The sequence below is a fragment of the Cebus imitator genome, unplaced genomic scaffold (genome assembly GCF_001604975.1).
Source record: "Cebus imitator isolate Cc_AM_T3 unplaced genomic scaffold, Cebus_imitator-1.0 Scaffold254, whole genome shotgun sequence".
NCBI lineage: Eukaryota > Metazoa > Chordata > Mammalia > Primates > Cebidae > Cebus > Cebus imitator.
Window position 1 is genome coordinate 1,686,898 of NW_016107569.1, and position 12,508 is coordinate 1,699,405.

The 12,508-nt window shown below is 55.3% G+C and overlaps 1 protein-coding gene and 1 long non-coding RNA gene across 3 annotated transcripts in view; both read right to left on the reverse strand.

The window, feature by feature from the left end:
* Positions 1-617, reverse strand: part of LOC119467023 — a 2,902-nt gene extending 2,285 nt beyond the window's left edge. The window contains exon 1 of the long non-coding RNA XR_005195539.1: positions 583-617. This is a non-coding gene — a long non-coding RNA (uncharacterized LOC119467023). The remainder of the gene's footprint in view (positions 1-582) is intronic.
* NCS1 (neuronal calcium sensor 1) overlaps positions 1-12,508 on the reverse strand; it is a 63,956-nt gene that overhangs the window by 31,697 nt on the left and 19,751 nt on the right. Inside the window, exons 1-2 of one of the 2 annotated variants that reach the window (XM_037728049.1) lie at positions 3,714-3,738; positions 3,329-3,353 (exon numbers count right to left, since the gene is read on the reverse strand). In XM_037728049.1, the coding sequence (XP_037583977.1) occupies positions 3,329-3,353; positions 3,714-3,723 (35 nt within the window). In that variant the 5' untranslated portion in view covers positions 3,724-3,738. Of the gene's footprint in view, positions 1-3,328; positions 3,354-3,713; positions 3,739-12,508 lie in introns of those variants that run through there. The other variant, XM_017499087.2, reaches the window with a different exon arrangement.

Sequence of the window (12,508 nt, forward strand, 5' to 3'; positions counted from 1 at the left end):
AAAAAAAAAAAAAAAAAAAAAAAATTAAAGGATTTAAGTTCAGCCTGCCCGGTTCTGAAGCCCATGATCCCAACCACTCTGTCACCTGTGGCTCCAGGGGAAGGCCCAGGTGTGGGGATGGGGGACACCAGTAGGGGGCGCTCAGGCAGGCCTCAGTGTCTCCATCTACCATATGCCGAGATGCCACAATGAGGTTGTCTCTTCTGGGTCATTGTGAGAATGAAATGAACGAGGCTGTGTCTGGGAGCCTGCCCAGCTGACAGCAGTGCTTGGGAAGTGTCCCCAAGCACTTGTCCTCTTCCCTCCCTGGATGAGGCCCAGGCAGACAGGTCCCAGTATCCCCTCCTCAACCCCCAGTCCCCTGAGACCCCAGGGGAGATGCCTTGGTCATGAGCAGCCACAATCAGGGCCAGGGCAATGGGAGAGGGGGACAACTGCTCACGTCTGTCCCTTACCGGCCACCCAGCAACTCTAACCACTGCCCTCCCCTTCCCTGGCCCTCCCTGGGAGACACTGAGCTTTCTCATGGTCTTGGGAAGACTCCTTGCTGCCTACTCACTCATCCCTCATTCAAATACTCACAATGGAAGCCGGGCATGGTGGCTTACACCTGTAATCCCAGAACTTTGGAAAGCCAAGGCAAGAGAATCACTTGCCCAGGAGTTCGAGACCAGCCTGACCAACATGGCAAAACCTCATCGCTACAAAAAATAGAAAAATTATCCAGGTGTCATGGTGGGTGTCTGTAGTCCCAGCTACTTGGGAGGCTGAGGCAGGAGGACCGCTTGAGCCTAGGAGGTTGAGGCTGCAATTGAGCTGAGATGGCAATACTGCACTCCAGCCTGGGCAACAGATCACAGAGACTCTGTCTCAAGAAAAAAAAATGTGTACACACACGTACACATACACACACACACACACACACACACGCACACACACACTTACCCTGGAGGCAAGAACTCAGCTTCTGGAGTCTGGTTGCCTATAGTTCATCTCAGCCCTGCCACCTCCCAACGGACTTTCTCTGAGCCTCAGTTTCCTCATCTGCCACGTGGAATTATGAGCTCTGTCAACCCCCAGTACTGTTCCCAGAAGTCAACTGCAGGCCAGGCACAGTGGCTCGCTCCTGTAACCCCAGTACTTTGGGAGGCTGAGGCGGGAAGATCACTTGAGGTCAGGAGTTCGAGGCCAGCCTGGCTAACAAAGTGAAACCCCATCTCTACTAAAAACACAAAAGTTACCCAGGCGTGGTGGCACACACCTGTAATCCCAGCTACTCGGGAGGCTAAGGCAGGAGAATCACTTGAATTCGGGAGGCAGAGGTTGCAGCGAGCCAAGATCAAGCCACTGCCCTCCAGCCTAAGTGACAGAGCAAGAGTCTCCGACTCAAAACTAAACAAAACAAAACAAAAAGAGGCAGCCGGGCGCGGTGGCTCACACTTGTAATCCCAGCACTTTGGGAGGCCAAGGCAGGCAGATCACGAGGTCAAGAGATTGAGACCATCCTGGCCAACACGGTGAAACCCCGTCTCTACTAAAATACAAAAATTAGCCTGGTGTGGTGGTGTGCCCCTGTAATCCCAGCTACTTGGGAGGCTGAGACAGGAGAATTGCTTGAACCCAGGAGGCAGAGGTTGCAGTGAGCCGAGATTGCACCACTGTACTCCAGCCTGGCACCTGGAGACAAAGTGAGACTCTGTCTCAAAAAGAAAGAAAACAGAAGTCAATGGCAGCATGAATTTGAAGCACCAAGGGCGATGCCCATTAGGTGCCACGCACCCACCGTGGCCAGGCCCTGGAGACACAGCCATGGACAAGGCGAAGCTGGCCAGCCTTCAGAGCCCTCGCAAGAGGCAGAGAGGGATGCAATGCTTATCTGCTGCCCGGTATGTCATCGGCTGTCCCAGGGAGGTTCAGGGCCCGGGGAGGTCAGAGGAGGCCCCAAGCCAGACAGAGGGGCAGGGGGTTGGGGAGGGACAAGGAGGTAACAGCCCAGCAGGCAAGGATAGTGGCCTGGGCAAACATCAGGAAGCCCCCAAGACAAAGGTGAGTTCGAGCAACCAACAGCAGTTCAGGCTGACCAGAGAGCAAAGGCTAAAGGGCAGAGGACGCCAGACTGCGGAGTCAGTAGGGCCAGACTGAACCAGGCCTCATAAGCACATAACCATGCCAAGGGTGAGGACTTTGCCCTGAGGTCCAGAGAGGGTTTTAGCAGACGTCTGGCATGGTCAGGTTTTGTTCAACAAAGACCCCTCTGGCTGGCATGTGCAAAGGTGGGGAGAATATGTATGGATGGGGAATCTAGGGAGGCTTCATGGAGGAGGTGACTTGAGCTGAGCCTTGGGAGGGGCAGAGTTCAGATGGTGCAGGAAAGAAGGTGGGCATTCCAGGAAAGGAGAATCACAGGGGTGAAGACCTAGAAGGATGGCATTTCTGAGGCACTCATGCGGGGAAGTGTAAAAGTGGAAAGTGAGGGTGGAAGCTGGGCCCCAGGTTAGGGCACCGCTCAGCAAGGGCTCAGCAGAGCCAGGCGGGCCAGCAGAGCCCCGCCCCCTCTGCAGCTTGGACTTGAGGCAGGTAGGTGTAGAAGGTGGTCCTGGAGGCTCCTGGGGGCGCCTGGAAGGTCTCCAAGCTCATGTCCCTACACGCCGCCCCTGCAGCTCAGTCACCTTACAGGGCGAGCCTCCCGTCTGCTCCACATTCCACGGTGTCGGACAGCCGCCCTCCTCCCCCAGGCCCAGCCCAGGTGCCGCTCATCCATTACAGGCCCCACCGATCCCTCACTGCCGCTCTTCTATTTGCTCCATGACGTATGGCCTCAGGATCCTTCTTATCACGACCCTCCAGGCAGCTACGACAGATTAATTATAGCTGGCATCCAAGAGCAAGCCCTTTTGCCATCCCTGCTCCAAGCAAATCGATCGATTTATAGAAGGGGCGTTGGAGCCCCAGCGAGGGGAAAGGACCTCTCAAGGTCATAGAAGGACTGTCTTATCCAAACCCTTCTCTTTGGTGAGCAGGGCTTGGAATCAACCTCAGGGCTTGCTGGTCCTTAAAGATGCTAAGACCACCAGCAAACACCCAACGCCACCCCAGCCCAGGTCCACTGCAACAAAGACCACCAGCAAACACCCAATGCCACCCCAGCCCAGTGCCACTGAAACCCCGTCAGTCCCGCAGGGACAAGGTAACTGAACAAAGCCTGCCCAGACCCCATGCTCAGGGGCCCCTCCACACGCCCCGTCCTGGGCAGCTGGACTGCTGTCCCCATCAGCACAGAGCCGACACCCCAGCCCTCCACACGGTGTGAGAAAAAGCAGCTACTCACCACTGCTGGACCTCCTTCTCAGTAACTGCAAGAGAAAACAGAAAAGCAGGCTTTTAGCTCAGGGACAGTGTCCTGGGAGGTGGGCAGACATTCACTGGGGGCCTCCCTTCCAGCCCTCCCCTCCCCAAGTGCCATGTCCCTGGGCATCGTCCTGCTCTGGACGAGAAAATGCTCCCTTAAGCAGTCCCAGCCAGGGGCTCTGTTCCCGCCACCCAGGCAGGGGACACTGGCCCCATCCCTTCCCAGCACCCACGTGCTGCCCGCCACTGCCGCTGCTGCTGGGAAAAGCCCAACAACACCCCATGACACTCGAGGGTTCGCTTCTCCCCACAGTCCTGGGAGTAGGCAGACAGTTGTCACTCCCAGACCAACGTCCAAGACATATTCTTTCCCATCTCTCAATCCCTGGGAACACGATGTCAGGGAAGGCCCCGGCTTCCCCAGGCACTCAGCTGCCCACGTGTGTTGGGGGGAGCTGTAAAGGCGCAGCTCTCAGCAGAAGAGCGGACCACCCTCCCCATCGGCCCATCCCCACAGCCCATCTCCATGGTCAGTCCCAGCTCCTTCGCTGGCAAAACATGAACAGAGCCATGAACCAAAAGCTGGAAGAGGCCACAGAAGGCAGCTGAGCCTGGAGCCTCGAGCCACGCCCATAGACTCGCTCTGCTGAGCCATGAAACAAAAACGCTTTTTCTGAAAAGTACAGAATTATTTCAAGTTGGAACCAAATAAACGTTCTCTCTAAGGTAACCGAACAAGAACATCAAGCCACCACCAAGGCCACCTTCGCTCCCTGCCAGTGTGGGCACAGGACGGCTCCTCCTGCACTCCCTGCCTCGGGCACCTCATCCAAAAAGCGGGCATCATAGTACCAGCCCCTGCCACACAGAGCCATTGGGGGGACGCAGTCATAAAGGCGTGGAAGCTACTGGATCCCCGGGGGTGCCATGTACCTGGAAAGGCCAGGCCTGGCATCAAAGAATGTAATTTTCCAAGAGAAAGTTTTGGCAAAGGGTATAGGGTAGGGCCCTCAAATGTGCTCAATACTGGCTTGTGGAAGGAAGGAAGGAAGGAAGGAAGGAGGGAAGGGACGAACAGACTGGAAAGGGATATCATGTACAGGTCAGATGAGTAAAGGAACTGGAATCTATTCCCAGGGAAGTGGGAAGGAAGCCCAAAAAGGTGTCTGTGAATTGTTTGTGCCTGACCAGACTTGAGGAAGCCACTTTTCAAAAACCACTCAAAGCAAGCTCACAGCGGCTGCCAAATACCAAGAGTCCACTGTAAGCCCGAATCTGCGCCCAGGGCGGCCTCTGTGCTTTGGCGCAGCTGCTCTTAGGACAGCGTGGAGGGAGGATGGCGCAACTCTGCCCTGGCTCCGAATGTGGAAACTAAGGCACGAAGAGATCAGGAAGTGGCAAGGCAAGGGTCTGACCTCAGGTCTGCGGCTCAGAGTCCGGCGGCCGGATTCCTGGGCAGGCTAGAAGCCTCCACCCCCGTGCTGGTTAGCGCTCTCCTCCCACAGGCCCAAGTGGGAGCAAGAGACCTGTCTGCAAGCAGGCCTCGGATAAAAAGACAGCAGGCAGGGCGCGCGGCAGCTCACGCCTGTAATCCCGGCACTTTGGGAGGCCGAGGCGGGTAGATCATGAGGTCAAGAGATTGAGACCAGCCTGGCTAACATGGTGAAACCCCGTCTCTACTAAAAATACAAAAAATTAGCCGGGTGCGGTGGCGCGCACCTATAGTTCCAGCTACTCAGGAGGCTGAGGCAGGAGAATGGCTTCAACCTGGGAGGCGAAGGTTGCAGTGAGCCGAGACTGCACCGCTGCACTCCAGCCTGGGAGCAAGACTCCGTCTCAAAAAAAAAAAAAAAAAGAGAGAGAGGAGGCAACAGCGGGAGCCGCCGGTTACCCAGAAACGCCGGGCCTGGAGTCAAAGAAAGCAATTTTCTGAGATAAAGTTTTGGCAAAGGGTATGGGGCAGGAAGGGGTTCAGGGTTTGGCGTAGGGGTAGAGAAGAAAGGTATCCTTGGTCTGATCCCGCCTGGCTGCCTGGGCCTGCCCCCATGATGGCAGCCGGGGCTGTGGGGCGGAGGCTGACAGCCCAAACCTGGAGACGCAGGCAACGCATCATGGTACCAGCAGGAGTTCAGGGCCACAGGTGCTAAAGCCAGACCAGACTGCCTAGGTTCAAATCCAGACCCACAGGGCACTGTGCATCCTTGGGCAAATTGCTTCCCCTGTCTGAGCCTCAATTTTCTCATCTGCAAAATGGGATTGCTGGGAAAATTGAAGTGCTTGCCACCCCTTAGCTTCATAGAAATCCCACAGGGAGATGTGACCCCGTTTTCCCACTGAGGGATTGAGGTTCCGACGGGTCCGCTTATTTGTCTGGTATCACCTGAGGTCCCTTTGCCAGGAAACAGCAGAGCCAGGACTTCGCCCCCGGAGATCAGGACGGGTACACCCCCTTGAGTCTGCATGACCTTGTATGACCTTGGCAAGGTGTTGCAGCATTCAACATAAACAGCAGGAGCTGGTGGCATGGCCACTGCTGACCTTAGCCAGGCCTCACAGTGTCAGAGCGGGGCTTCCCCGGACCGCCAGCTCAGAAGGCCTGCTCTGCCTTGACCCCCGCTCCATGTCTCCCAGCAGCCCTCCCCCAGGGCTCTCTGCCTCTGCCTCAGCCTCCACGTCCTTCCTCACCCCCACTACACCCCCAGGATGCAGCAGGGTGGCAGGAGGAGACTCCATGACTAGGGTTCTCCCCATTAGAAAGGCCCCCCACAGAGCCCCAGGAGATCAGCAGGGGGCCAGGCCCCAGGGAACTGGAGTTCGGGTGCGGAGATAAGCCCGGCCCATGCTTTAAGCAGTGAATTGACCTTTAGGAAGCAGTTGATGCCAGCAGGTGTCCCCTGATACCCAGCCAGGAGCCAGCAATCCTAACTGCTTCACTGCCTGGGACCTTGGACGGTCTTTTTTTTTTTTTTTTCTGGAGACAAAGTCTCCCTCTGTCACCCAGGCTGGAGTGCAATGGCGCCACCTCGGCTCACTGCAACCTCTGCCTCCCAGGTCCAGGTGATCCTCATGTCTCAGCCTCCCAAGCAACTGGAACTACAGGCATGAACCATCACGCCCAGCTAATTTTTTTTTAGTAGAGACGGGGTTTCACATGGTGGCCAGGCTGATCTCAAACTTCTGACCTCAAGTGATCCACCCGCCTCAGACTCCCACAGTGCTGGGATTAGGTGTGAGCCAGCGAGCCTGGCCTTGGAAGGTCTTGAAGACAACAGGCAGAGGAAATCTCTGGGGTCCTGGCCACCTGCTCCCAGTCCTCCCGCCAGCCAGGGAGCTCTGGCATGGGTCAGGCTGTCCTTTGTCCCAATTCCAGCCGCCTGCTGAGCAGCTACCACCCCAACCTGGAGAGGAAGCTGAGCTGGGGGGAGGCGACTGAAGGAACGTGCCACGGTCTCAGCCTCAGCTGGGTTTGCCCATCACCAAGGCCTGTGTTCTCAACCACTCTATCTGGGCCTCCAGAAGCTCAACTCTTCCTAGATCACCTTCGAGACCCTTCTCTGTCCAGCTGTCCAGTGATTCACTCAGGATTTTTCTTGAAATCATCTCAATTTGCTTTTACTTGCCTGCCTAATCAAGCTTCAGCCTAAGCAAAAATATCCATAAGTTACCAGTGACTCTGCTGGTGGTATCTTTTCTACTACACAATAAAAAATATAACAAATAGGCTGGATGCAGTGGCACATGCCTATAATCCCAGTTCTTTGGGAGGCCGAAGCAGGCGGATCATGAGGTCAGGAGTTCAAGACCAGCCTGGCCAACATGGTGAAACCCCATCTCTACTAAAAATACAAAAATGAGCTGAGTGTGGTGGCGAGTGCCTATAGTCCCAGCTACTCAGGAGGCTGAGGTGGGAGAATGGCTTGAATCCAGGAGGTGGGGGTTGCAGTGAACCGAGATCACACCACTGCATTCCAGCCTGGCGACAGAGCAAGACTCCATCTCAAAATAAATATATATATATATATTTTTTAATATATAACATATTATCTATAATATATTATATAATATGATATATATAATATATAATATAATATATAATATATTACATAATATATATATTATATTATATATTATATAATATATTATATAATATATAATATATATTATATATAGAGATATATAATGTATAATATATAATATATTATATATAATATGTTATATATATTATATATATTATGTTATATATAATATATCATATATCATATCATATATTATAATATATATAATATATATACTAATATATATTATATATATATTAATTGTGTGTGTATATATATATATAACTAATTAAAATAAAAAGCCACCATCCTTAATCAAACCTGCCCTGCCTTCAACCATGAAACAACTCAACATCATGTACCCGTTAACTGATGCAGTGGAAGGATGCATTATCCATGGAGGTCTCCTGCCAAAAAATAATTAACCTGAGTCTAACCACGAGGACGTAATCAGACAAATCCCAGGCTTCGGGACATTCTACAAGACAACTGACCAGGACACTTCAAGTTGGGGCCAGGAAAGGCAAAGGAAGTGAGAGGATTGTTCCGGAAAAGAGTCTACACAGACGAGAAAACCAAATCTAACTCCAGATGCCCGGATCGGGTCCAGATCAGGGGGGAAAACCAGTTGCCGTGGCTGTCACTAGGCCAGCTGGGAAGCCGCGCTGTGGACTGGCAATGAGGTGCTGCCATAGGGATGAGGTAAGGTGGTAACAGCACTGACGCTAATGCCCTTTTTCTTTCTTTCTTTCTTTCTTTGAGAAGGAGTCTTGCTCTGTTGCCCAGGCTGGAGTGCAATGGCATGATCTCGGCTCACTGCAACCTCCGCCTCCCAGGTCAAGTGATTCTCCTGCCTCAGCCTTCAAGTAGCTGGGATTATAGGCACCTGCTACCACACTTGGCTAATTTTTGTAGTTTTGGTAGAGATGGAGATTCACCATGTTGTCCAGGCTGGTCTCAAACTCCTGACCTCAAGTGATCCATCTGCCTCAGCCTCCCAAAGTGCTGGGATTACAGGCATGAGACATTGCCCACTGATGTGCCCTGAGCCACTGGAGTGAGGGTCAGGACGCCTGCAGCCTCATGACATGGTTTAGAAATATACACACTCGGCCAGGTATGTATCTCACACCTGAAATCCCAGCACTTTAGGAGGCTGAGGCGGGCAGATCACGAGATCAGGAGTTTTAGACCAGACTGACCAACATGGTGAAACCCCACCTCTACTAAAAATACAAAAATTAGCTGGGTGTGGTGGCAGGCACCTATAATCCCAGCTACTCAGGAGGCTGGAGCAGGAGAATCGCTTGAACCTGGGAAGCAGAGGTTGCAGTGAGCCGAGATCGTGCCACTACACTCCAGCCTGGGCAACAGAGTGAGACTCCATCTCAAAAAAAAGAAAAGAAAAAAAAGAAATATACACACTTACATATGTAGAAAGAGGGGGTGCAGACACGCAGAGCCAGGGGCTCGAGGACACGCAGGCAGCCCTGTACCGCCACGTCAATGTTCCTCCTGATTCTTCAAAATAAGAAGTTGAGGGAAATGTGTGTCTTCTTCACCCCACAACCCATGTGCCTGCCTCCTCTTCCCACTGCACAACACCAAGAGGGCTGAAGGGTCCTGCCCCAGGTCCCGTGTCCCCAGCAGTTCTGACCAAGACAGGCACTGGGAGGGAGGGAGACGGGGGACCATTTGGAGGTTCAGCTTCCCTTTGCTTCAGCCTCTACCCAATGCCAGAGCAACCTTCCCAGGCTCCAGCTCCCGGCCTCCTCCCAGAGCCTCCAATCACATGTGAAACTAACAGGGCCTCCACCTCCGCCTCCCTCAGTAGGTCCGGCCTCCAGGCTCTGGGCTCTGGGCTTAGGGCTCAGGGCAGGGTCGGAACAGAGGCCGCCCTTGCACAGCTGGTTCCCTGGGTCCCTGGCCTGCATCATGACCAGTGACCTCACTGGAGGTTCCTCTGACTACTCTAGACTCCAGGCGTTCATACTCTGCCCAGAACATTTCCTCACCTCACCTCTTCTGCCCAGGGAACCCCTACCCATCTTTCAACACCCGGCTGGAGCTGAGCATGGTGGCTCGCACCTGTAATCCCGGCCACTGGGGAGGCTGAAACATGCGAACCGCTGGAAGCCAGGAGGCAGCTGCAGTGAGCTGAGATCACAGCACTGCACTCCAGCCTGGGTGACAGAGCAAGACTGTTAAAAAAAAAAAAAAAAAAAAAAAAAAAAAAAAAAAAAAAAAAAAGCACAAAGCTCAAAGCCCAGCCGGGATATCCCGGGGGGCAGTGGTGAGTACAGGGGTCCAGAGAGGGCCGTGACCAGCCCAGGGAGTCTTCAGGCCGGGACTCCCTCTGATCTGTGGCCTCACATCTCTCAGCCTTAGTTTGCTCATCTGTGAAATGGGACTCGGGCAACTGGCAGGAACAGGAGGGACTTGAAGTGCTGTTCAGCACTTGGCAAGTGGGAGGCAGAGGCGCTTTCCCCTCACCTTCCCAGCTGGACACTCAGCCTGCAGTGTCGCTTCTCCTCGCCCGTCCTGGCATCACCCTCAGAGCCCGGCCCAGCACCCTGCACACGGGGGCAGAGAATAGCCCCTGCCGATTCCTCCATCGTCATCCAGACACTGGGCTGGTTTAACCGCACGTCCTCAGATGTGTTTCTCACGTGCTCTTCACAGTTGCGTCTGGCTTTGGCCAATTTTTAAAACGAACTGTCCTTCTCCATCACACTCAGCCTGCAGGCCTGCAGGCCCAGGCTCGTACCAAAACCAAGATTTAAAACTGGCCGTGGGCCACGCTCTGCACGTGACCTGATGGTGGGAAGCCCTGGGGTGTCATCCTGAGGGGGCCACTTGAAGGCTGGGTCATTCCGAACAAGTTACTTAACCTCTCTGAACCTCCAAGTCCTCACCTGTAGGATGGGATATAAACTCCTACCAGGCAGAACCATTGTAAGGGGTGTCGAGGAGTCGGTGGAGAAGTCAGAGCCCACACAGGGCCCGGGGAGGCAGGGGCTGGGTGTCTACTCTACTCACTTTCACTGGCCCCCCAGAGAGCCAGGGCTGCAGAGGGGGAGGGTAGCTACAGGGTCAGAGTAGAGAGGGGACCCTTCACCCCACCCCCTCGCTCACAGACTCCAGGCCCACAGCCAGGAAGCATCCTCAGTGCCCACAGCCTCCTCTCCACCCCCGCAGCGCTCCTGAGGCCCCCAGCTCCCCCTCTCAGGCTCCTCCTCCTTCCACACAGCTCTGTCTGCCAGGAATGCACACAGGAGCCAGTCCCGGGAGCCCAGAAAGATGCTGAGTCTGATTTTGATTTCCCTAAAGCAAAACGCCTCTCCTGCTTGAAGCTCAGCTCAAACATGGTAGGAGCAAAAGGCAGGGGCTGGCAGCCCCCTCCCAGCGCCGGCTGCAGCCAGAGGCATGGAGGGCAGACCAGCCAATCCAGCCTCTCCCACCAGCCCTCCTGGGGCGGACCTGGCCCTGGACCCATCTCCAGGGACAAAGCCTGCCCGCATGTCTCTGTACCAGGCCCCAGACCTCTACTACAGCTGCAGGAAAACCGCATCAGCAAGGGGGCCTCTGGGTTTGAGCAGCACAAAAGAAGAAAGCGGGGCCACGAGTGACCCGTCTTACTAAATCGAACAGTCCCCTCGGTCCTGACACCTTTGATCACTGACTGTCCTTCCAGAAGCGCTGCTGGCCTCAGAAGCTCCTCCCGGGCCCACGCCTCTTCTGTGCTCCGCCTTCCAGCGTCAGGACCCCTCCAAGTGCCCAGCTCACACGCTCTCTGGAGGCGGCTCTGCTCCTTGTGCCCCTCACTCCCTGTCTCCTCCCCAGCTGGCCCCTCCTTCAGCTCACACCTCCATCCCCCGCCCTGACCAAGCTCTTCGCTGATGGCCCAGGGACCCCTCAGGCCCCATGTGGCCCAAAGGGATCCCCTGGGCCTCCTCCCGGGTTCCCATCCTGAGAACTCCCTCCTCCTGCCCTACAGGCAGTCCTATGCCAATTACAGAAAAGTCCCACCCATCCTGGCTGCCTCAAAAACATGAGAACACCCCTGCTGTCCAGGGCTGACTGGACGTAGCCCCCACACCATCCCAGCCGCTGCGCCAGCCTCTTCTCAGCACCAACCCATCCCCTTCTCCCATCCAGTCCCCACCCCGAAGCTGCCAACGTCCCTGATGTGGTCACATCCCTCCCCACCCAGAACCCTCCTCCAGAGCCTCCAGTGCGTCTCCAGCCTCTTCAGCCTCCCCCTGCTCCTCTTCACAGTGCCCTGCAGCTGTGTTCTCCCCACAGCACCTGAGAAACCCCCTCAGTACCATCTTCAGAGGATGGGGGCTCTCCCCCAAGCCCTCCCCGGGCAGCAACAGCAAAGCTAAGTCAGCGAGCGGAGGGAATGCACCTCTGACTAGCCAAATGCACCCTCCTGACCTCACGCCGGGCCCGCCCCTGGGGAGGAGCAGTTCCTCATAGCAAAGGCAGTGGTGGTCTCTAGTGGGACCTGAACTCCGGGGATCTGCCACTCTCCTGCTGTGTGACCGGTTCCTTCCCCAGTTTGGCCCTCAGTTTCCCCATCTGTGAAAGGGGACATTACTGGCTGTGCCAACCATGGAGTGCCACACACTGGAAGGTGGAGAGGGCAGAAAAGGGAGTGAAACACCTCCGGGGTTCCCACCCGGCGTCCTGCCACTCTCGAGGGCTGGGGAGCAGCCACCTGCATGCTCTAATCCCCCAGGTGCCCCGATTTTGCCCCGAGCACCCAAGGTCCCAGATCACTCCCCCACCCCCTGCAGCACTGGCCCCGGGGGGTCACAGCACCACCCTGGAGTCACATGGCAGCGCCGGGTGGTTCCTGAAGGCCCCAAGGAAATTCACTGGTGCTCCTGGGATGGGCAGGGAGCCCCTTTGCTCCTGACACAATGCGTAAACTTGGCCACGCACCCTTCCCTCTCTGTCCCGGGAAAGAGCTCAGCTCCTGAGACCTCCAGGCCCCCCAGCTCCCACGCTCCACAAAGTGACCTTCAGGCAACAAGTAAACGAGGGGCCGGAGTGATGCATGTCCCACGAACAACAGGCTCCGTGTCCCAGGAAGAGCA